General features: G+C 32.1%; 1 protein-coding gene across 1 annotated transcript in view; it reads right to left on the reverse strand.

The window, feature by feature from the left end:
* Positions 1–557: 557 nt before the first annotated feature.
* LOC132132771 (myosin-IIIb-like) overlaps positions 558–26,893 on the reverse strand; it is a 46,270-nt gene continuing 19,934 nt past the window's right edge. The window contains exons 11-30 of the mRNA XM_059545293.1: positions 24,425–24,525; positions 16,840–16,926; positions 16,332–16,397; positions 15,160–15,273; positions 14,867–14,978; positions 13,316–13,359; positions 13,044–13,106; positions 11,420–11,539; positions 10,194–10,279; positions 10,076–10,123; positions 9,887–9,934; positions 8,614–8,705; positions 7,209–7,364; positions 6,927–7,045; positions 5,018–5,199; positions 4,837–4,926; positions 2,878–3,043; positions 2,482–2,790; positions 1,042–1,093; positions 558–775 (exon numbers count right to left, since the gene is read on the reverse strand). Coding sequence (XP_059401276.1) covers positions 768–775; positions 1,042–1,093; positions 2,482–2,790; positions 2,878–3,043; positions 4,837–4,926; positions 5,018–5,199; positions 6,927–7,045; positions 7,209–7,364; positions 8,614–8,705; positions 9,887–9,934; positions 10,076–10,123; positions 10,194–10,279; positions 11,420–11,539; positions 13,044–13,106; positions 13,316–13,359; positions 14,867–14,978; positions 15,160–15,273; positions 16,332–16,397; positions 16,840–16,926; positions 24,425–24,525 — 2,063 coding nt within the window. The 3' untranslated portion in view covers positions 558–767. The remainder of the gene's footprint in view (positions 776–1,041; positions 1,094–2,481; positions 2,791–2,877; positions 3,044–4,836; positions 4,927–5,017; positions 5,200–6,926; positions 7,046–7,208; positions 7,365–8,613; positions 8,706–9,886; positions 9,935–10,075; positions 10,124–10,193; positions 10,280–11,419; positions 11,540–13,043; positions 13,107–13,315; positions 13,360–14,866; positions 14,979–15,159; positions 15,274–16,331; positions 16,398–16,839; positions 16,927–24,424; positions 24,526–26,893) is intronic.

A 26,893-nucleotide genomic window follows, 5' to 3' on the forward strand; every position in this document is an offset into this window, starting at 1 on the left:
GGCAAAAATCATTAGGATATTGAGTAAAGATCATGTTCCATTAATTTCCTACCATAAATATATCAAAACATAATTTTTGATTAGTGATATGCATTGCTAAGAATTCATTTGGACAACTTTAAAGATGATTTCCTCAATATTTAGATTATTTTGCTCCCTCAGATTCCAGATTTTCAAATAGCTGTATCTCAGACAAATATTGGTTTTGTGCTCCAGGGTCACATATATTAGATGCAATCAAAATCACACACACATACACACACACACACACACACATAATATATATATAGTGGATGGATGGATGGATGAATGGATAGACAGATAGAAAATAAAAAACCATGAGTGTGAACTTATACCTTGAACGGCGCTGAAGGTGGCCGAGAGCAAAACCCCAAACACTAGGAGCTCCATCTGAAGATCAGTGAGATCAGCTGTGAATCCTGTGAGATCTGAGACTGAGACACACTCTTATACAGCCGTTCAAACTCCTCCTATCAGATCTGATCCGACTTCAGACCGTCTTCATTCATGCTCTTCAACCAGACAGAGCCGTAGTGTATCAAATAAAAGCCTTTATTCAATCACCTAAAACATCATTTACATTAAATACAAATACATCAGAGTACAACTCCATTAAGTTCAAAATCAGTCAAATCACTGTGTAGTTTTCACCAGGACAAAACTACCATTTCACAATTAAATACACCTAAAAATCTCAAATAAAACCATGGATAGCAGCATCAAAAACATCGTCAATCTCCACAGTGTCATGCATCTGAAACAAAGACAAATAATACATTTACAGATTAGATCAAAAACAGGAATGAGTTCAAATCACTATTTGATTGATTTTTAAATGACGAGATCTGGGGCTTTCAAACTCTAAAATGATCATAACAGTAGTTGATATGATTTATTATAAGTCCTGTGACTTGATCAGCATGTGTTGAAGAATAATGAGCTGTTTTTAGCTCTTCTGAAGCTGGATGGACCGCTGTGGTTTGTGGATGAATGAAGTCAAGCGTCTGGTCGATCACTCACCCGTCCGCTTCCTCGAGGACACTGGGATCTGATCTGGGCTCTGCTGGGAGTGCTGGGAAAACACGGGAATTTGAAACAACATGAAACACTGGCGAAAATCCAGTTTGGTGAAGAGATTCAGTTCCTTCGGGAGGAACAAACACAGCTCTTCAGCTCACACAGACTCTGAGGCGTTCAGCAGTTCAGAGATCAGCCTTTTCTGACAAAAGTATTGAAATATTGTGTGAGAACAACCGCAGCTTTACTATCAAGACTAAAACACACTAGACTTTAATTGAAGGTTCACTCATGTTCTCACAACAAGAGTGTTTTTCACACAGTTATATATATATACACACACACACACACTGTATATTTACTCATTCAGATGTATGAATTATTATTTATTTGAAAATTTTTGTATATTATAATAATATAAATTTATATTATAAGCATTATTATTATAAAAAGTATTTATTTGATTTTATATTATATATATTATAATGTATATTATTATTAATAATATAAATGTATACTATTTAATCAAATGTACTTATTACTATTATTATTGCTATTATAATAATATAATAATAATATTACTATTATTATTATTTATGCAAGTAATATTTTCTTTATAATATTTGTACAATGTTATAATTATTATTAAATATTTAATTGAATATTATGTATATATATATATATATATATATATATATATATTATAATGCATGTTATTATTAATAATATAAATGTATAATATTTAATCAAATGTACTTATTACTATTATTATTAATATTATAATAATATAAAAAATTATTATAATTTATGCAAGTAATATTTTTTTATAATATTTGTACAATGTTACCATAATTATTATTAAATATTTAATTTAATATTATGTATATATATATATATATATATATATATATATATTATAATGCATATTATTATTAATAATATAAATGTATACTATTTAATCAAAATGTGTGTGTGTGTGTTTTAACATTATCATTATGAATTTAAATACATACTATACAATTATTAATTTATTGAAACATATATTATTTACATAAATTAAAATAATTATACAATATATATTATCATCATTAAACATTTAATTGAACATTTTTATTGAATGTAAATATATAATGTTATTAAATATTATTATATTATCAATTTATTTTTTTGCACATTATTGTTACTTATAATAATGATACTACAACCACAACTAATATTTATTGTTATTTATATAAATATATACTCTTTCTTTATTCAAATGTATTTCTTATATAAATAATACTTAAATATTTGTAGAATATACACGTGTTGCTCAAAGAATTGTGAAAAATAGCTTTTTCTAGGAATAAAGAAATAAACCCATCCTAAGAATTGTTTAGTGGAGTATAAAGTGTGACAACTAGCCCCGGTCTGTTTCTCCTGTGTGTGCATGTGTGTTTGTACCTGATGGATCTGCTGGATTTCTCTCATGGCCAGTCGTATGGAGGGATAGAGTCGTGGGAACGGTCTGCTCTCTCCGGTCGGATCGTCGTCCTCGTGCTCCATCGGAGCGGCTTCGACTCGTCTGCGGCGGTCAGAGATGCGCTTGAGCTCCGCTGGTTTATGGGAGCTTCCTCCCGCCGGCAGGAAGAGCCTCTGCATCTCTAAGTGCACTTTATGTGAACCTGTGTCCATGTCCTGATCCTTCACAACATACGACAATGATGATGAACAAGCCGTGAGCTCCTCGTAGTCTGACTCCTGATCACACATCTGCACACACATACACACACACACACACCAGTGTTATTCTCTCTCTCCCTTGAACACACAGCTGTGAGAAGAGCGCAGGACACTCACCTGACCGCAGGGCAGGGTCAGCAGCTCCATGAAGGGCTGGATGGCCACCTGAGTGTGATACTGGACCAGATCTGTGAGAGAGGAATGAGCTCGATCCTCCCCGAGGATCACATACTTCCCATTGCTCTGCATCTCCACCATATAGTGACGACAGCGATCAGATCCCCTGATACACACCAGAAAACCCACCCCAGCACACACGTTTACAATCAATCAGAAATAAATCAGTATACATCAACAACATAAACATAAGGAAAAGAATTACTGCACAACAAAAATACTACTAATAATTGTGGATTTTAGTTTTTGCATATTATTATTATTTATAAGAAGCATATATTAGTTATTTAAATGTATTCATATATTTATTATTATTATTTATTGGAAATACTATTATTTAAAATATTGTACAATTATATTATTATCATCACATTGTAATTATTTATATAAAATGTATGATATTACTGATAGTAATACTATTGATAAATAAGACAATAATAGAGACAATAATAATTATTATTCATAACATAATCATATACTAGTTATTTAATTTGATTCATGTGTATTTATTATTCATATTATTATTAATAGAAATACTATTATTTAAATTATGTTTTACATTATATTATCATTATAAAATTAATGTTATTACTGATAACAATACTAATAATAAACTAGATAAAAATGTTTGTCAAGACAAACTTTAAGTTGGCTTGAGAAAGCCTGACCAGAAAGTTTGAAAAGTTTAGAAAGTGTGATAAGTTTGAAAATGTGAAAAGTTTAAAAAGTTTAAAAAGATTAAAAAGTTTAAGAAGTTTAAAAAAGACAGTGGTTAACATATTGCTAGCATTACAAGCAAGTGACTACCATCATTAGTATGATTAGCAAAGTTGCTAGCATGTTGCTAGCATGATTAGCAAGTGACTAGCATGTACTTAGCATGATTAGCAAGGTATCTAGCATGTCGCTAGCATAATTAGCAAGTGACTAGCCATGTCACTAGCATGATTAGCAAGTTACTAGCATTTCTCTAGCATGTTTCTAACATGATTAGCATGCGACTAACATGTTGCTAGCATGATTAGCATGTGACTAGCATGTTTCTAGCATGATTAGCATGTTGCTAGCATGTCGCTAGCATAATGAGCAAGTGACTAGCCATGTCGCTAACATGATTAGCAAGTTACTAGCATGTCGCTAGCATGTTGTTAGCATGATTAGCATGTTTAAACAAAAGCTAGCATGCGACTAGCATGTTGCTAACATGTTTCTAGCATGATTCTACCAGGCGGGTATAAGTACTTTCTCAAGCCAACTTAATAAGACAACAGCAGACATGTTTACAAATCAATCAGTGAACAAAAATACACATATACATTAAAAATGTATAAATATACATCAACAACATAATTAAACAAATTTTTCTATTTCTAACACTATCAATAATAATCAAATTTAATCTAATAAAATATAATAAAATATATTGTTAATAAAAACTAGTTATATGCAAATGTTACTTAAATGAGTAATAATAATAATGATAACAATAACAAATTTTATTTTTACTATTTATTGTGATTTTATTTGTAGTATTACTATTAATAACAAAAATATATACATATTGTGTTGCTGAAATTGAATTACGTACACCATATACGTTTATGCAAACTCTTTAAACACACACAGATTTTTATGACCTTTTAATGAAAACCCGATCTCCATATAATCACACAAACAGTCTGTAAACACAGTTTCTTCTTCTCCTGTAAAAGAGTGTCTCTTGTTTTACAGGTTTGAATATTTAAAACAGGTTTTCATAATGAGCTTATGTTTGTTTCGTCTCATTTTAGCCCAAGTGTGTCTATAAGAGTCTCTTTAAACTTGAAATATGCAGCACGTCATACACCCGCTGGTGGTTTTATTGTGATTTTTGACGTGTTATGACAGAACGTATTATACCTGTAGCTCAGTGTGTAACCTTCCCGGCTCTGACCCACGCGCACCAAGAAGCAGCCGAGAGGTTTGTCGATCAGGAGATCTTCTGCTCGTCTGAGAAGCCAAGGGTACAGTCAGTGCATGATGAACCCAGTCTGTTCAGAAGCTGATATGAGTGTGTGTGTGTGTGTGTGATGAAGCGCACCTGCGTGAGATCATGCCGTGGAACCAGCAGGGGAAATCTCCATCCCTGGTCAGCTTTCGCTCCTGCGTCTCTTTGAACCAGCGGATGGTGTTGGTCTTCTTCAGGTGTTTCTCTTTAATTCGCTCTTCATCGATCGGCTGAAGCATCAGAGAAGCATTCGGCTCGTTATCAAACGGAGTCGCCTGACCACAAACAAACAAACAAACAAACAAACAAAAAGAAAACGAATGAGACTTGAAGTCAGGGTTATTGCTGTGAACTGTAAACAAACCATAAAAGACCGGAACATCATATACGTTAAAAACATATACAAGGCAAGATTTATTTCAGTTTAGTTTAATTTGAAGAGCTAAAAGAACTCAAATGAACTGAAATCAAAATTAATACAAACTACAGAGATATTTAAACAGAAGAAGTGGAAATTAACTAACTACAGAAATTTAAACTGAAAAAATTAAAATTCTAACTAATTAACAAGAACAACATATCATCAACAATATTAAAATAGCACTGCTTAATAATAAATATAAATATATATTGTTTGTAAATATTTATAAGTATTATTAATAATAATAATAATAATAATAATGCTTATTATTATTATTTCATTGGTTGATTAAATCTATTTATTTATTCATATAAATGTGACTATTCATAATAAAAACGAATAATAGAATGTTAACACATACATTGTGTGAATAAAATATTAAAACATTAATAATAATAATATATTATCATTATATATTTTATTCATTATTTGTATGAATGTAAGCATTTATTTATTATTATTAATACAAATGTGACTATTTACTGTTTATACTAATACTAATATTAATAAATAACAAACACATTTTTTGTATGAATAAATATGATAATATTATTATTAATAATAATAATGTTTCAATATGATCATCATCATAACCATTATTATTATTATTATATTATTATTTGTATGAATGTGTTTATTATTATTAATATAAATGTGATTATATACTATTTATAATAACACTAATAATAATAAATAGTCAACATAATTTGTTGTGTATCAATAAGATATGATAACATTATTATTAATAATAGTAATATGTTTTAATATCATCATCATCATCATCATCATAATTATCATATTATTTATTATTTGTATGAATGCATTTATAATTTTTAATATAAATGTGACTATTTACTATTTATTATAACACTAATAATAATAAATAGTAAACATATTTTTTGGTATGAATAAAATATGGTAACATTATTATTAATAATAATACATTTCAATATTATTATCAACATAATCATTATTATATTATTTATTATTTCTATGAATGTGTTTATTATTATTCATATAAATGTGACTATTTACTATTTATAATAACACTAATAATAATAAATAGTAAACAAACAAAAATGTTTTGTATGAATAAAATATGAATACAGTATAAACTATTGATAATAATAATGTTTCAATATGATCATCCACATAATTTTAATTATTATATTATTTTTTATTTGTATGAATGTATTTATAATTATTAATATAAGTGTGACTATTTACTATTTATTATAACACACAAAAAAATTTTTGTATCAATAAAATATGATATTATTATTAATAATAATAATGTTTCAATATCATCATCATAATCATTATTATTATTATTATATAATTTATTATTTGTATGAATGTATTTATTATTAAAATAGATTTGACTTTTTACTATTTATAATAACAGTTTTATATGAATGGATGATGATGATGATGATGAAGGGTTATTGGGTGTGAAACATGTTTGAGCTCTAACACAGTCTAGATATGTATCTTGGCACATATCTTTAAATTGCTAGGTTGAGGAGGTAATCTCATAGATCCAGAGGAAGTGTTTGACAGGATCAGGAAGTGATGTCACACCTCAGTCAGCTTGCTGCGAGGCCGAGGCACAGGAGTCAGATGAGCTGCTTTCAGGACACTGCTCAGCACCGAGCGCGGCTTGGGCTCCGGCATCTTCCTCCTCGGCAGAGGCACCGGTCCTGCACACACACACACACACACACACACACACACACACACACACACACACACACACACACACACACACACACACACACACACAGGGCTTTAACACACACACACACACACACACACACTGCCTTCAGCACCAGAGCTGCTGTGAACACAGAGCTCAGTTCTTACGCCGGTTCTCCTGCTCCAGCTCCAGACGCCTCTTCCTCTCGTCCTCCAGCTGCTGTCTCCTCCTCTCCTCCTCTTCCTCACGCTGAGCCTGACGCTGTCTCTGGATCTCCTCCAGCAGAGACAGATACCTCCTCCGACAGATCCTCGCTCGGTAATCTACACAACAACACACACTGTCAAGCATTAAACACACTCCTCACACTGATAAACCAAGCACATATCATGTTTACACTTCATTCTGAGGCAATAAATTATACAAAAGTATACAGCTGCAATACGTCTCTAGTGTGATATAATCACTTACTAACAGCGCCTGTGTGTGTGTGTGTGTGTTACGCAGTATTTCAGATCCTCGTGACCGTGTAAAGCCACACATAAAGACACACACTTTTACTTTCAGAACACACAGTCAAAAGGTGAAGCTTTTGGAAAAATTAGAGAATAATTTTGGAATAATTAATTATCTTCTGTACATTAAGGCTGCATTTATTTGATTATAGATACAGTAAAAACTTAAATATTTTTACTATTTAATAAAAAAAAATTCTATTGTAATATCTGCTAAAATGTAATTTATTCCTATGATCAAAGCTGTATTTTTAGCATCATTCCTCCAGTCTTCAGCGTCACATGATCTTCAGAAATCATGAAAATATGATGATTTGCTGCTCGAGAAATATTTCTGATTATCATCAATGTTGAGAACAGTTATGCTTCTTTTTTTAAATGAAATTCATTTTAATTTAATTAAAACAAAATCTTCTTTTATTCCTCAGGTAAACATCGAATCGATCAAAAGCTAAATTTATAATGTTACAAAAGACATCCACTTTCAATAAATGCAGCACAACCTGAAAATTCAGCTTTGATCATAAAAATAAATTATACTTTACAATATATTCCAATAGAAAACACTTATTTTAAATTGTAAAAATATTCCACAGTGTTACTGTTCTTACTTTGCTTCTGATCAAACACACGCATTATTAATTATTAAATAAATATGGGAAGTTTATATAAATAGTGTATGACATGCCCATATTTACATATCAAAACAAATCGACCTGTTTGGATTAGCAACAATAATAAGAACTATGCCACGATGAAGGGGTTAATGAATAATAACAGGTCATTTACATACAAAAGTCTTAAAGGTACAGTGACTGTTTAACTCTTAAAGCTATGGGTCAGAGAATAGAAAACAGCCATTGTGACCTTTGATGAAACATTATGAGTTTGAAATACACAAAAAAGGAAGACGTTCAGAGTTCATGTCTGCACTTGTTCTCATGAAGAGGTGATGCAGGCTGCTATTAAACAGTCGGACGATGAGCTTTCATAAGCAGGCTGTGTATTGAATATGATCATATTGTGGGATAAACAAATGAGTTTAAGGGCTCCTCACTCTTCTGAATGACAAGTGCGGCTCGTCCCAGTCTCTCCAGCAGACGAGACAACTCCTCCTGGTGCCAATACTTAAAAAACAAGCGGGACGACCTGAAAGAGCAGCACAAGACGACTGCTGGGACTCACTCGATACGGCGATACTATCAGCATTCAATCAGTTCATTTCATCCTATCACTAAATGCTCAAGCCAAATTAAATGGAATAAAAACATGTTATATCCTTTGAAACCTAATTAAATCTAGATTTGAACATTTTATGAATATACATGAAGCATATTGATTTGGAACATCAGAAGGGCATGGATTTTATTTTTTGCATTTTAGAAAATAACTATTCGTTTTCATTTCAAGCTCTTTTCATTGCAGTAGTAATTGTATACTTAATATTTAAATATTGCTGTTTTGTTAGTTTGATTGCTTCTATCGTCCTCATTTCTAAGTTGCTTTGGATAAAAGTGTCTGCTAAATGACTAAATGTACAGGCAAATATTACATCACTTATTTAATAAATTTATGAGATATTTAAACATGTATTGTAGTGCAATACATATATTATTAAATCAATAATGTGTAAAAAAAAATTTAAATCTAAATAAAAAATACATTTATACAAAATGTAAAAAATAAATTATGTAAAATATTAATATTTATGTAACATTTATAATAATTACACACATTCGTATTAAATAAATTAATACATGATTAAATATATGTATATTTATTATATTATTTTATTATTATTTATTATATTTTAATAAATTATATTTAAATGTTTTTTAATAATTACATTTTTTACATGTTATATATTACATATATTAACACACACACACACACACACAGACACACACACACACAATATAATATAATTTAATAAATTATTAAACAGTTAATTTATGTATATTTATCATATTTGTTTTTACATTTTAATACATTTTATATTTAATTTAATAAAAAAATGTAAATAATACATATATATAAAAATTATAATATGTATATATAATTACAATTATATATGACATATATTAACACATGAACACACACACATATATATAATTTAATAAATTATTAAATAGTTAATTTATGTACATTTAAAATATTATATTAGAGTATAATAACATTTTGACCTGTTTTATATTAACTTTTTCCTTACTTACATTTGCAGAATGGTGGTTAGGGTTTTGTTTAAATCATTAAACCGGAATAAGAACAAATAATAATTGTGATGCATGTCTCAAATACCCCTAATAATGCTCATGATTGCTCAAACTCACCCACACTTCCAACCAGAGAGTTCAGTGCTGTTCAGGATCGACATGCAACTGAAAGAAAACAAGCCAAATGATCCGTATTACCTGAGCTGTATTAACAGTACATTTTTATTTATCTAGGTGGGAACTTGTTTTCTGCATTTCCTTGTGCACATGACTTTAACACATCTCTGATGTACGTGTAGTTCACACCTGTTTTTGTCCAGCGGGAGATCTGGTTTCAGCAGCACAATGTTGTACCTACAGGACAGAAATATGAGTCTAATGCACTACGCTCATAAAGTGTCAGTTTTCCAGCCTGCACACGAACCTCTCAGCAAACTCCCTGAACTTCGGACGCCACGAGAAACCGTCCCGCCGGATTCGGATGGTTTCCATCAGACCATTGTATCTCAACTACAGAGGATGGGAAGAGAAAATGCATTTATATAATGCATTAAATAAATATAATAAATGAATGAATGTATATTATTATTATTGTAATATATAATTGTATAATATACATGTTATCTTATATTTAATTTTATACACACAAATATGTATAAACACAATTAAATTATATACAAATTTTTTTATTATATACATACAATTTATTATATGTCAAATATATATTTTCTGTTAATATAAATTTAACAAGAGCATAAATATATACATTTAATAGTAATAATAATTAATATATGTATTATATATTTTATATTAAATATAAACTTCTATATCTATAATAATATAAATATTTGATATTAATAATGACATATTTATCATCTAAAATATACATTTTAATTTAACATGAAATAAAATACATGTATAGTAAATTAATTAATTACAAATTTTATAATAAGAAGAATTTAGATCACACACAAACAAATACACACCCACACACACACACACACACATATATGTATATCATATTAAAATAAAATAAAAATGTAAGCTACATATATACGTAATATTACATTTCATATTAAAATAAAAAAGTAGTTTTATTCTAAATAATGTAATATATAAAAATCTTGAATCTTGAATCTATATATGATCAATTATTATTAAAGGCTGCACTTCCACAAATGTCCAGCAGGTGTCAGTGTTTCACAAACACAGTTTTTACAGTCCTGCTGATGAACTGAACACAAGGCTGTAGTACATCATCTGACCATGTGACTTAATAACTGTTTGTGTGTAAACATACATGCACAGATAGACACAAACTGCATCAGGATGGACAGAAAACAAAAGCGGATGTTGTTTATTTCTTACTGACTGCTATTAGCAGCCACCTAGAACACTAACATAGTGTTGGAAGGTTTTTAACTAATATCTACACAACACAGAGATGTGTCATTGAACTCCAATGCTCCAACAAGATAATGGCTTAATACAGTGTTTAGTCCAAACTGGCCCTTAAACACACATTTAGCGGCTCCTGTATCATTAGAGGGACTTGGACATAACAGCATTGAAAGGCTTCATGGTGCTCGGAAATCTGAGAATGCATTCTGCTCCACAGTGGAAAATAAAAGAGATCCTGAGGTTACTCACCTGATCCATGAGCAGTTTACTGTCCAGCTGATCGGGCTGCTTGCTTCGGTTGGGTTTGATGCACCGAACAAAGTGTGGACCGGCCGCAAACATCTTCTCCATGAGGACAGCCAGAGAATGCTGCACAGAAAACACCACACAGACAGCAAATCTGAATTTATATCTTATTTATATCTCACATTTCTGAATTCATAACATTTATATCTTGCAAATCTGAATTTATATCTTATTTATATCTCGCAAATCTGAATTTATATCTTATTTATATCTCACATTTCTGAATTCATAACATTTATATCTTGCAAATCTGAATTTATATCTTATTTATATCTCGCAAATCTGAATTTATATCTTATTTATATCTCACATTTCTGAATTCATAACATTTATATCTTGCAAATCTGAATTTATAAATTTTGAATTTATAACATATTTATATCTCGCAATTCTGAATTCATAACATTTATATCTTGAAAATCTGAATTTATATCTTATTTATATCTCACAATTCTGAATTTATAAAATATTTATATCTCGCATCCTGAATTTATGAATTCTGAATTTATAACATATTTATATCTCGCAATTCTGAATTTATATCTTATTTATATCTCACATTTCTGAATTTATAACATTTATATCTTGCAAATCTGAATTTATATCTTATCTATATCTCACAATTCTGAATTTATAACATATTTATATCTCGCAATTCTGAATTTATAACGTACTTATATCAGATTTATATCTTATTTATATCTCACATTTCTGAATTTATAACATTTATATCTTGCAAATCTGAATTTATATCTTATCTATATCTCACAATTCTGAATTTATAACATATTTATATCTCGCAATTCTGAATTTATAACGTACTTATATCAGATTTATATCTTATTTATATCTCACAATTCTGTATTTATAACATTTATATTTCGTAATTCTGAATTTATAAATTCTGAATTTATAACATATTTATATCAGATTTATATCTTTTTTATATCTCACAATTCTGAATCTCGGAATTCAAAATTTGTATATTATTTATATCTAATTTATTCAATATTTATTTCTTATTAATTTCTCATTAATATCTTGAAATTCTATCTCAGTTTATATCTTGTAATTCTGAGTTAGTTTCTTGCAATTCTAAATTTATCCTATTTATATCTAACTTATATCTCACAGTTCTGAATTTATATCTTCATGAATTAGAAAATGAACCTTTGATAATGTAAATTTTACTGCACACCGCTGAGAAATAATAAACGTTTTACATTATTATAAGATTTTAAAAATGTGTTTTTAAGAGATTTTATCATGGAGAATACCATTACACTGTCGTTTAAGAGATTAACTGCCTAAACAGTTGCGATAAAACATTGCAATAAACATGAAACATTGCAATTACCTTTAATTTAATGAATACATTTTTTTTATCCTGTGGCAGAAACAAGCTTCCATTGAAATATGACCTGGACATGCTCTTGACAGTTTTTGTGGGATTAATAAATATAATGTTTTGATATGAGCCAAATAGAAATGAACAGACGCACACATTTCATCTGATTAAATAAAGAGGCACATAAAACACACTGATTCTTTAGAGGTGAAGATTTACCTTGAATTGTGCGCCGACGGACTGCTTCCTGGTCGAGTTAAAGTTGTCATCTGCAGCTTTTAACTAAAATTAAAATGCACATGAGGTCATGAGGGGAAACTGCGATCGCCCTCAGCTTAAAGTATCACTGATCTCACAGGAAAGACTCATTTGTCATTTATACAGCTATAAATATAACACCAGCCTATCAAGGAATCTGAGAAATATTAGAAAATGGGTTTTAACAGACACTGGTGTCAAAAATAAAAAGAATAATTAAATCTTAGATATACCATGGCTTTCCGTGGCATTAGTGTTCCTGTTCGGGAAATTGTGGCTGGAAAAATAGAAAATATATTAAATAATAATGAATAAATGATCGTGGGAAACTACAATCAAATTCTTTTATTGATGTTGATTGAGGTTTAAGTATCTACAATAAATAAATCAATGAATTAATAATAATTATAATAATAAAGAACAATTACTTTGGGAAAAACATTGGAATAAATTAATTACAAAGCAATATATTACAACAACAACAGAAATAAATGTGACACTGGAAAAGAAAAGCAGTCTTGAGTCTCTGGGGTATATTTGTAGCAATAGCCAAAAATATATTGCATGGTTCAAAATTATAGATTTTTCTTTTATGCAAAAAATCATGAGGATATTAAGTAAAGATCATGTTCCATGAAGAAATTTTGTAAATGTTTTACCATAAATAGATCAAAACTTAATTGTAGATTAGTAATATGCATTGCTAAGAACCTAATTTGGACAACTTTAAAGATGATTTCCTCAGTGTTTTTATTTTTTTGCAGATTCCAGATTTTTAAATAGTTGTATCTCAGACAAATATTGTCAGATCATAACAAACCAGACATCAATGGAGAGATGATTTATTCAGATCAATTTATTATAAATTTATTCACACAACAATATACACTTTTTTTGTTGGTTGTGGCATGAAAATCAGTAAATGATCGAATTCTGAAATAATAATAATTTTTAATTTTTTCTTAAAAAAAAAAAAAGATCACAAATTTGCTGACCCCAAACTTTTGAATGGTAGTGTACTGTATAATATTTAGAAATATATTTCTATTTTAAATAAATGCTATTCGTTTAAACTTTTTAATCAAAGAATCCTGAAAAAACATAAAGTTTCAACACTGATAATAAATCATCATATTAAAATGATTTCTGAAGATCATGTGACACTGAAGACTGAAAATACCACAGAATATATAGATTTTTAATGTATATATACAATTATTTTTATTTATTATTATTTTTACATATTTTAAATGTTATTTATGAGGATTTTTTAATGTAAAGATATCTAATGTAAAAATATCTAGCCATACATAAAAAAATCAAAAATACACACACAAAATATATATATATTTATTTATGTGTGTTTGTGTTATTTTTTTATTTTATTATTGTTAATATTATTTCAGATGAAGATAAGTTATGATGTTCAAACAACAACCAACAAAAAAATATATGTATGTATTTTGTTGTGTGCTTTGAATCCACAATTATTTTTTACATATTTAAAATGTTTTTTATAAGGAATTGTTTTTAATGTAAAAATATCTAGCAATAAATAAAACAATTTAAATACAAACACACACACACACTAAATATATATATATATATATGTGTGTGTGTGTGTACGAACTTTATTATTTTTTATTTACTGTGTTAGTGTGTGTGTGTGTGTGTGTGTGTGTGAGTGTGTGTTCAAACTCGCAACCTAATGTTTTTTATTGCTGGTTGTAATGTGAGTGTTTACACTGATCTCTCGATGTGTGAAGATGGGAGTGGATTCAGACCTGCGAACAGAACGCTGAGGAGAGGAGTGACGCTGTTGATGAAGAGCTCGCGAATGTTTGCTGGAATCGTGTCTCTGTTTTTCTCAAGAAATCCACTTGCATTGTACGGCACCTGAACAGACCACACAGGAATATTGCACACATAATGAAGAAACACACCCTTATTAATGCATGCCCTCTGGGAAAAATGCACATGCATCATTTAATTATTAACCAGCACAACAATTACTTTGTTGATCTACATGACGCCAGTGATCAGGTGAAGTGTGCTGATGGTGGTTTTGCACACTCACCTTCCCAGCATAGTGCACAATAGTGAACAGAGGGGTGTGGCTTCGCACAACCTCAAAGTTGGGAGCCGTTTTAAATTTGCTGTTTAACTTGTCAACAAAATCCCGGTCAGTGGCCTGTGGGTGCAGAAACATCATCATATGCTTTTGATATAAATACTGATTTTAACGTGTTTGATGCACAACAAATAAAGTCACATGATTGTAATGTCATGAACGTGGACGATAAAAAAATGATATCTCCACCATTCATATATTAAATGCATAGAATGAACATTTTCATTAAACCGGCAGAGCTTATGGTCTCTGATGTCTCTGTTGCTTATTTTAAATTCAGGGGCTATTAAAATAAATGTTCCTAAAGTTGAGCTTAATGTGAGCTGTTGATTATAACAGAATATGTTTTCAATTAGTTTAAAACAGTAACGAGTTTATAATGAGGCAAGGCATGTGGGAGGGTTTAATTTTGTTAAACCAATTAAACATATTTAAAAACAAATTCATATGATTTGAAAAAGAATTTGCTATATTTAATATATATATATATATATATATATATATATATATATATATATATATATATAAAATTCACATTTACACTATTAAAAAAATGGAGGATTAAAAATGTTGTATTATGCTAAAGCAATTAAAATATGTTTAAAAATAAAAAAAATTAAATATAATTTTACAATTTAAAAAAAATGCAATAACAGATTTAAATGATAATAAATATATAAAATAAATAAATAAAAGTATTTTTAATGCAGCTGGATAGAGGATTACCACTGAAAATATTATTATCAATATTAATATAATTATAAATAAGTATTTTAAACAAACTGCAATACTTAATTTAAATTATTACACCTAATTATGTGTACAAAACCAACATAATAATATTTCAAAAAATAAATAAATGCATTTACAGTGATGCATTTATGAGGAAAGTCAATTATCTAAATTATTAATAAAAAACAATGAACAAAAATTCTATGCATTTTAAATATAATTTTAAAAAGTTGCAATGCTTAATATATTAAAGTACAAATATCTGTTAAATCATAGAAAAGCATCTGCTAAATGCATAAATGTAAATGCCACAATTTTTGTTATTTGTATTTACCCAAATAAATGTAATTGTGGAGGACTTGATAAGATGTGTTTGAGGTTTGTACCTGAGGGAAGGCGCTCTGCTCATCCAGCAGTGAGAGAATCCCGATGGGTTTAGTGAGGAACAGGTCCTGAAACAGAGGAACAAACCTGGCATGGGTGAAAGATTTTTCCATGCTGACAAGCTGAACAGTCCTCAGATTCATGTAACACTGCAGGATACACAGCGGGTTTACCGCTGAATGTGACATAGATTTAACAGACTGAACAGCCATAATAACAGGCCAGAGTTCATGTTTACAGAGCGGGAATCTCACATGAGAATGAAAACAAGCTTCAGGTTTCTTTTAGCTTCTCATTCAGCAGCACGCCGAAGGATTTGGGTCAGAATGCATGCAGAAATCAGAGAGAGATTCTTAAAGCTACGCGTCCTGCTTCCTCAGCAATACCTGTTTTTGGGATTTACCACACAACTGTCTGCCAAATGCAGAGTCAGAGAGAGGGAAAATGCGGGGAAAAAAAGGGTTTTGCAATAATCACGGAGGGTGAAAACGGTTCTGAACACAGACGCACCAGAATGGGTTTGTTGTCCTTGTAGGTTATGGTCTCCCATGTGATGCCTTCCTCTTTATATTCCTTCTGCTCCATCAGAAAAATGTGCTGGAGGGAAACAACATTGAAAATGTGATTATTATATTCATGAAGTGATAAACCATGTCCTGTTGAAAGATTTGAACATGAAAGTGGCATTTAATGGCTCCTCACATCTACTGCATTGGTGTTTTTTTTCTTCAAGCCTTTATTTGAAATTATGTTTTTTAAAGATTTTTTTGTCTTTTTTGTCATGTTAGAGTAATGCATTTATAAAGAGGCAAGACAAGCATGTGAGTTTCATTTGCTAAAGCAATTATATAAAATATAAGTATGGATTTTAAATAAAAAAATTAATAGTATAATTTAATTTTAAAGAGATTGCAATACTTACAAATGTATTTAAATTACTACACTTCCAGGCATAAAGATATGCCTAACATAACAAAACAGGCTGGTATTTTTAATGCAGCCCAATTTAGGATTAACACACAGACACAAATCATTTTGCAAAAATAAAAAAGCAAAAAGAAAAAAATAAAAAAAGAAAAGAGAAAAAAAAGAAAAAAAAATACATTTTAATACAATTATAAAAATTGTATATTAAAAATAAGTATTTTTAAATATAAATTTAAAAAGATTTAAATATTAAAAAATTTAATATATTTAAATTATTAAAATTTTAGGTGTAAAAATACATGCAATATAACAAAAAAAGCTTTGAATTTTTAAGGAGGATTACTGAAAATAATTTTCATGCTTCGATTTGTAAAACGCAAAAAACAAAAACAAAATCATATATAGTATTTATTTATTATGAGGCTAGACATGCTGGCAGGATTTAATTTTGATGATGACACCTGTAGGTCTATAAATATGTCCAATAAAATAAGTCTAGTATTTTTAATGCAGCCCAATGGAAGAGGGCCACAGAGGCCTTTTATCCTTTGACCTTTTTCTTGTTTTACTGACAGACACAGACAAAAAGGAGACTTGAACCGAACTTTTTTAAGTGTCAGTGCATGTGCACAACTCAAGCGATGTGAAATATGTTTTCCTATATGATTATAAACTCATAACGAATCAGGATGAAGTATATGGAAGCACATGGGTAGCGATATTCAATTTGGAATGTAATATGCAAAATGACAATGCAATATGTAAAATGGCAATGCATTTCTGTATTTACATTTTCATTTTCCAATACATTTGTGCAACGTTTGGTGCAAAATGAAAATTAAATTACATAATTTTCATTTGCCATTTCATACACCAGTTTTAATATGTAAAATGAAAACTAATTTTAACGCTTTATAAGTTGCAAAATTAAAATGAAAATGTATTACAGAAATGATTAGATATGTATAACATGTTCAAGCAAAAACTGTGGCAAAATTATCATTTAAATGCTATTTTTCTTAAATGCATTAACACTCACAGTCAAGACACTTACGATTGCATTTTCATTCAGTGTCCCGCAATGAATGTAGCAAAATTCAATGTGCACATTGAAAATGCATTCCGAGCCGATCACGTCTCCGCCCCCTCGCGCCATGTCAATCACTGCGTGAACAAGGCGGGGCTTGCAGAAGGTCAAGAGACTCAAATCTCAAGAAGAGTATTCAAGTGAGAGAACATGGACAAGACCGTTGGTCCGTGTACGTTTTGATCATTTCGGTTTATGGCTTCAATATTTCAATCGCACTTGTGGGCGGCGCTGAAGCGCTCCTTTCATCTGATTGGTCGAATCGCTCCACCTTTAGCTCTGTCTTTTCATTCTTTCAGACAGAAAAAGAGTCAGTGCGAGTGTGACACTGTAATAATGTCTGAAATCACCGCTCACTGTTAATAAGCATAATATTTGAATCAGATGTAGCTGGGCACATAATTCGTGCTGCTGAGACCTGCAAATTATTTCTAGGTTGCAGTATTGTATGAATCTTGTCAGGGGCGCCCCCAAGGGGTGGCCACGGCCACCCCTGTATAAACTCTGGCCACCCCTGCGGCCACCCCTAGGATTAGTGGGTCCTATTAATTTAAATGCAAAATGTAAATTCACAATAGTTTAAGAAGTGAAAAAAAAGTGCAACACCTGCTGCAGCCACAGTTTTGCGTCTCTGAGCACAGGGCCGGCCCGCGGCATAGGCGGTATAGGCAAATGCTAAGGGCGCCACTCATCCATTTTTACATATATTTTTTTTTATAATAGGCTACTATTTAAAAACCATTAATTCGAAATACTACCAAATAAAGCAAAAAAAAAAAAAGTCCGGCTCTTCAATCTTCCCCCGCCCATCGAGTGCTTGAAGTGCGTCAGAAACAGAGCGCGCGCGATCAGTTGTTGGTAATTTGTTGTGTAGCGTGCCCGACGCCGCATCCAATGTAGACAGCACTGCTTTTGTTAACACACAGCTCGTAGAAACGGCCCTGGCAGCTCGCGCCAGTTCTAGACACGGTGAAAGTTTCCTGATTGTGACGGAAGGCCGAATTTACATGACACATTGTAAATGAGCATAGTCTGCGATAGATACAGTGCCAAAAAGAAGAGAAGAGAATAAAGACAGAGGTAAAGAGATGTAGTGAAAGAACAATTTATTGCATAGGAGTAAGATACTATAATTTCATGGCAGTTATTTTTACCTTAAACTTAATGTTAGCAGTTGTTCTGAGTTCTGAGTCCCCAGACTGTGATTTTGAACAATCATGTCAGTTTTAAGACGCATTTCTTATTATCACTTTTTTATTAATGTTTTACTCTACAGTTGTGCAGTTTTGGGGGGATACAGTACAGGCCAAAAGTTTGGAAACATTACTATTTTTAATGTTTTTGAAAGAAGTTTCTTCTGCTCATCAAGCCTGCATTTATTTGATCAAAAATACAGAAAAAAATGTAATATTGTGATATATTATTACAATTTAAAATAATTTGTTTTAAAGTATCATTTATTTCTGTGATGCAAAGCTGAATTTTCAGCATCATTACTCCATTCTTCAGTGGCACATGTGACATCCGGTCTATCACATGATCCTTTAGAAATCATTCTAATATGATGATTTATTATGAGTGTTGGAAACAGTTCTGCTGTAATGTGTGTGTGTGTGTGTGTGTGTGTGTGTGTGTGTGTGTTTGTGTGTGTATATATATATATATATATATATATATACAGAGCCGATCAGCCCTATACGCTCACTACGCAAGCTGCGTAGGGCCCCGCAAATTACTCAAGGCCCCGCTTCCTCCTCGTGTCATAGCGCGTCACGTCACCGTCAATTAATGTTTACAACATCCATGACAAAATGAAGCGAAACTATCCTCTGGTCACGAAAAGAGGAAAAAAAAACCCCATGAAAGTGAACTGCGGGAACAACAATCAGGTAAACTTGTCTTCTCTCCTCTCTAAGTTTGAGGTCAGCAAAGTAAAGTTTATACTTGAGTTTATGTGCATTTCTATTGTCTTTTTTCGGTCTTCCTAACCTAGCTGGGCAGGCAGGCAGTGCATCTCTTGCATCACTTTGTGCCTGACAAAAGTGAGAGTAAAATACAATTATTTATTACGTTTGTTTTTGATAAACGACAAAGTGCAACGGTGTTTGTTTACTGCAGCTCGGAAAAGATAACCGCGTCGCGTGTTATCATGCGTTCAAATGCGCATGCACGAAATGAAATGCGCATTTTTCAAGCAGAAATATATGTGGAGACCAGACAGACTGTACAATATATGGGCGAGAATGATGGCACTCCTCATCAAAAGTGCACATTATACATACATACTTTTAAAACAAGACACTGATTATCTAGTCTCAGTCAATGTGTAGTTAAAAACGCTATACAACTGCACTGCACTAATTATGCAAGATGGAAAGCAATGTATTGATAATTTGACAGTGATTGACTTGATTTATAGGCTATATTGAATTTAAAATGTTGATTAGCTGGACATACTGGTCAATGTGTGAATGCACATCCCTCAGTTAATAATAACCATAAATCAAGAATTGCTTCACCATATATATTACAAAAATAAAAAAAACCTTTAACATGCTATGGCAAGCCATTTTAGCTTTTATTCATTCACAGCTTATGCATTTTTGATATCAAGCATTACATTTTTTTACTATTTGCAATGTGAATTCTTGATTATTTTTTACTAATAGTTAGTCAATAATAGCTAATACTAATAATATTAATACTAATAGCTAATAGTAATACTTAGTTTCATTTTTATCTACCAATGTCTATTTTTGATATCAGGAATTACATGTTAACTTGTACAAAAGTTCATTCTTGATATCAATGATGTCATCACTCACAGGGATTATTGATATCTGCATAACTAGTTCACTAGTTAAATATTACAAGAGCCAAGCCATAGTATAAATAGTATTTTATATTTGAAAATGTATAAAAGAAAATTGGGAGCCAGTTTGAATGGGTCTGATGCAGCTTATAAAACGAGTTATCTATAATTTGCAGGTGCTATGCTTAAGTTTGTCAGTAGAGGAGATGCTGGACCATCAGCCAGTACAAGCACAGACTCAGTTGATACACATCCAGCCTCAGCCAGTACTAGCACAGACCCAGAACAGCCGTCTTCAGAAAGTACGAACACAGTGACAGTCCCAGGTGAAATACAGGCAGCCTCAGTCAGTACTAGCACAACCAGAGGTGTACAGCCAGCAGCAGATACAAGCAGCTCAGACCCAAATAGAACAGTTGCCGCTCCACCAAATGACCCAGCAGATTGGCCCCCCGTCTTAACAGACTTTATGAGGACTGAGTTTTATCTCTCCTGTTTCTGTAAGATTATGTAATTTATAATAAATGACTTTATATATTTTGAGTATTTTATTATTATATAGTTATTATCATCAACAACCACAACAATAGTAATATTAATTATATAAATTTATATATATATATATATATATATATATATATAGATATATAGTTATATAGATATAGATATATGATTTTTCCAATTTAGTTTTCTTCTTATTTTTTTGTTTTCGTTAATATTCACTTACTTAATAATATTCACTTGTTATCTTAATATTCTATAGGAAATACTCTATTCAATAAATATTGTTTGTTTGAACCTCATTCTGTTCTATATTGTTGTTATATATTGTCGACTGTTTTGTTAAAAGGAGGGAGGATTGTATTGGGATCACTGAAGTGTCAGGTGTGACTGTGTGGCAATGGCAAATGGTTTACATAGCTCACGGCGTCACGGGTCAGTTAGAGGGCCCCTTAGCAGAATTTTGCTTAGGGCCCCAGGGAGGTCAGGATCGGCACTGTATATATATATATATATATATATATATATATATGCTAAATCATGAACACAATGACAGGGTGAAATGGGCTGTGATGCATGGGGCGCCAGGTAAAATCTTTCCTAGGGCAGCAAATTGGTCAGGGCCTGTCTGAGCAACATTAAAGTGTTTCGTTCCTGAATGAATCAACCGTTTAAATGATTCGGTTCAATCGCAATGACTCACTTAATAACAGTGACTCGCTGCACCTATTGGCGGTTTTAATTTCACATTTAATGGAACCTTTTCATTTTTTAAATAATTTCAAACATCAGTTTTCAATGTTTTATCTTTAAAATATCAAAACATTATTTGTTCATTTGTAACTGCAGGTTAAAGTATTCCATGTTCCACGGAGCTGCATTAAACAGTGTGTAAAAACATCTAAATGGCACTTCAGATGCAGCTTCTGTTTTATCTACATTGCAAAAATCAAATTTGTTGATACTGATTGCATTTGCTTGGTAACAGCCCAAATGCAAGTATTTGACCTAAAATATGGTGCACACTTTTAGAAACAATGGTGTAAAGGTAAAAAAAAAAAAAAAACTCAGGTGTCTGCACAATTAAAAATAAGATATCAGCACAATAACACTCAGCAAAATAGTGTAATTATCGTTATCGATAAAATCCTAGAACTCACAGAGATATAACTTTTTGTCTATATTGCAAACCCTTATTTTTTTTTTCTTTATTTTAATGTGCCACCCCCAAAATTTACTGTGGCCTCATTTGGCCACCCCTGTTAAAATTTTCTGGGGGCGCCACTGAATATTGTCCCACTGATAAATACAGTGCAAATAGTTCTGTCTCTTTGGAAAAAAGTGAAGTGGAAATAAAAATCAATAATAGACTGAACAGTTCCATGTCTGTAACATTTACCACTCTCATCTTTTAAGTCACAAGGCACTAGGTATGTGTGTGTGACATTAATAAATAATTGTAAAAATTAATATTGTTACATTTCTGAAATAAAAATAGTAAAATCAGCTCTATGCTGCTCAGTGCTCCTGTAGCCTACCCCAGAGCGCCCTCTCGCGGCTGTAGACGGCAATGTTTTCTCTTGGTTCTGAATAAATGTTTTTTTCCTCGTCATGACGTATTTTTGGACTGATGCAACTTATACCGAAAAATACTGGTAACATTATTATTATTATTTATTATGAGAGTAACTGACACAGACTAGAACTTTAATGTTTCACCAAATTCAGCTCAGATCTTCAGACTCGTCTGACTCGTGTTGCTGTATAACTGGCCAGACTTACCTTCCCAAAAATCCTATTTAATTTTATTTCATAAATTTAACTATATTTATTTCCACTTCACTGTTATCCAAGGAGACAGAACTATTTGCACTGTATTTATCAGTGGGACAATATTTATACAATACTATAACCTAGAAATAATTTAACGGGGTCTCTTGCAGGTCTCAGCAGCACGATTTATGTGGCCAGCATCATCTGATTCAAATATTATGCTTATTAACAGTGAGCGGTGGTTTCAGACATTACAGTGCTTCACTCGCACTGACTCTTTTTCTGTCTGAAAGAATGAAAAGACAGAGCTAAAGGTGGAGCGATTCGACCAATCAGATGAAAGGAGCGCTTCAGCGCCGCCCACAAGTGCGAATGTAATATTGAAGCCATAAACCGAAATGATCAAAACGTACACGGACCAACGGTCTTGTCCATGTTCTCTCACTTGAATCCTCTTCTTGAGATTTGAGTCTCTTGACCTTCTACAAGCCCCGCCTTGTTCACGCGGTGATTGACATGGCGCGAGGGGGCGGAGACGTGATCGGCTCGGAATGCATTTTCAATGTGCACATTGAATTTTGCTACATTCATTGCGGGAGACTGAATGAAAATGCAATCGTAAGTGTCTTGACTGTGAGTGTTAATGCATTTAAGAAAAATAGCATTTAAATGATAATTTTGCCACAGTTTTTGCTTGAACATGTTATACATATCTAATCATTTCTGTAATACATTTTCATTTTCATTTTGCAACTTATAAAGCGTTAAAATTAGTTTTCATTTTACATATTAAAACTGGTGTATGAAATGCCAAATGAAAATTATGTAATTTAATTTTCATTTTCATTTTGCACCAAACGTTGCACAAATGTATTGGAAAATGTAAATGTAAATACAGAAATGCATTGCCATTTTACATATTGCATTGTCATTTTGCATATTACATTGCAAATTGAATATCGCTACCCATGTGCTTCCATAGAAGTATGACTTACATGGTTGAAGAAATACTGGAGCTGTTCGTTAGCCAGATTAATGCAGAGCTGCTCGAATCGGTTCACAGCGAAGTTTTCAAAGCCAAAAATGTCAAGGATTCCTGTAAAAGAGCAAACCACAAATTTCACTCATCCTAGGTAAGGAATTATTTTACACAATAATAATTTGCAGTTTCAGAGTAATGACTGGTATTTGTCATAACATTCACCTGGAGATTGAAACTGTTTCTTTTTTGAGACCCCAGGAGCCCAAATTCAGACCCAGAACAATAAAACCCACAGAAGAGGTGGGAGTTCAAAGGAGGAATCTTTATATTACCAAACTGCAGGGAGAGGAAGAGTAGATATAAGTCATGATCTGCAAGATTAACCACAATCTGATGTGTGCTTTAGAAGCACAGCAGCTGTGGTCAAAGAGTTCTCGTGTGTTCTGATTGGTGGAGGATGATCAGGGCCGGCCCTGACCAATTTGCTGCCCTAGGCAAGATTTTACCTGGCGCCCCATGCATCACAGCCCATTTCACCCTGTCATTGTGTTCATGATTTAGCATATATATATATATATATATATATATATATATATATATATATACACACACACACACACACACATTACAGCAGAACTGTTTCCAACACTCATAAAAAATCATCATATTAGAATGATTTCTAAAGGATCATGTGATAGACTGATGTCACATGTGACACTGAAGAATGGTGTAATGATGCTGAAAATTCAGCTTTGCATCACGGAAATAAATGATCATTTAAAGTATAATAAATTGAAAACAAATTATTTTAAATTGTAATAATATATAACAATATTACATTTTTTTCTGTATTTTTGATCAAATAAATGCAGGCTTGATGAGCAGAAGAAACTTCTTTCAAAAACATTAAAAATAGTAATGTTTCCAAACTTTTGGCCTGTACTGTATCCCCCCAAAACTGCACAACTGTAGAGTAAAACATTAATAAAAAAGTGATAATAAAAAATGCGTCTTAAAACTGACATGATGGGACTAAGGACTCAGAACAACTGCTAACATTAAGTTTAAGGTAAAAATAACTGCCATGAAATTATAGTATCTTACTCGTATGCAATAAATTGTTCATTCACTACATCTCTTTACCTCTGTCTTTATTCTCTTCTCTTCTTTTTGGCACTGTATCTATCGCAGACTATGCTCATTTATAATGTGTCATGTAAATTCGGCCTTCCGTCACAATCAGGAAACTTTCACCGTGTCTAGAACTGGCGCGAGCTGCCAGGCCCGTTTCTACGAGCTGTGTGTTAACAAAAGCAGTGCTGTCTACATTGGATGCGGCGTCGGGCACGCTACACAACAAATTACCAACAACTGATCGCGCGCGCTCTGTTTCTGACGCACTTCAAGCACTCGATGGGCGGGGGAAGATTGAAGAGCCTGACTTTTTTTTTTTTTTTTTGCTTTATTTGGTAGTATTTAGAATTAATGGTTTTTAAAAAGTAGCCTATTGTAAAAAAAAATATATGTAAAAAAAAAAAAAAAAAAATTCACTCGTTCACTCATTCTGGTGCCCCTATGGATGAGTAGCGCCCTTAGCATTTGCCTATACCGCCTATGCCGCAGGCCGGCCCTGATGATGATGATGAGTGGATAAAGACTAGAAAAATCAAATAGTGAGGGAGCGGGTTCGCGAATCATTTAAGTCAGTTTGGGAGTTCGGAGTGTGAATCATTTGAATCAGTTTGGGAGTTCAAAGCGGGTTCGCGAATCATTTGAGTCAGTTGGGGATCGTGAATCATTTGAGTCAGTTCGAGAGTTCAGAGCGGGTTCGCGAATCATTTGAGTCAGTTCGGGAGTTCATAGCGGTTTCGCGAATCATTTGAGTCAGTTCGAGGCAGACGCGAATCACTTGTCAGTTCTGGAGTTCAAAGCAGGTCCGCGAATCATTTGAGTCAGTTTAGGGGTTTGGAGCATGAATCATTTGAGTCAGTTTGGCAGTTCGGAGCGTGAATCATTTGAGTCAGTTCGGGAGTTCGGAGCGTGAATCATTTGAGTCAGTTTGGGGATCGCAAATCATTTGAGTCAATTTGGGAGTTCGGAGCAGGATCGCGAATCATTTGAGTCAGTTCGGAAAGTTGGAGCAGGTTCGCGAATCATTTGAGTCAGTTTGGGGTTCGCGAATCATTTGAGTCAGTTTGGGAGTTTGGAGCGGCTTCGCGGATCATTTGAGTAAGTTCGAGAGTTCGTAGCGGTTAGCTAATCATTTGAGTCAGTTTGGGGATCGTGAATCATTTGAGTCAGTTTGGGAGTTCGTTGCGGCTTCGGGGATCATTTGAACCAGTTCGAGAGTTCGGAGCGGGTTCGCGAATCATTTGAGTCTGTGCAGGAGTTCGGAGCGTGATCGCGAATCATTTGAATCAGTTCGGGAGTTCGTAGAGGATTCGCGAATCATTTGAGTCAGTTTGGAAGTTTGGAGCAGGTT

This window comes from Carassius carassius, chromosome 49 (assembly GCF_963082965.1).
Source record: "Carassius carassius chromosome 49, fCarCar2.1, whole genome shotgun sequence".
NCBI classification, from domain to species: Eukaryota; Metazoa; Chordata; class Actinopteri; order Cypriniformes; family Cyprinidae; genus Carassius; species Carassius carassius.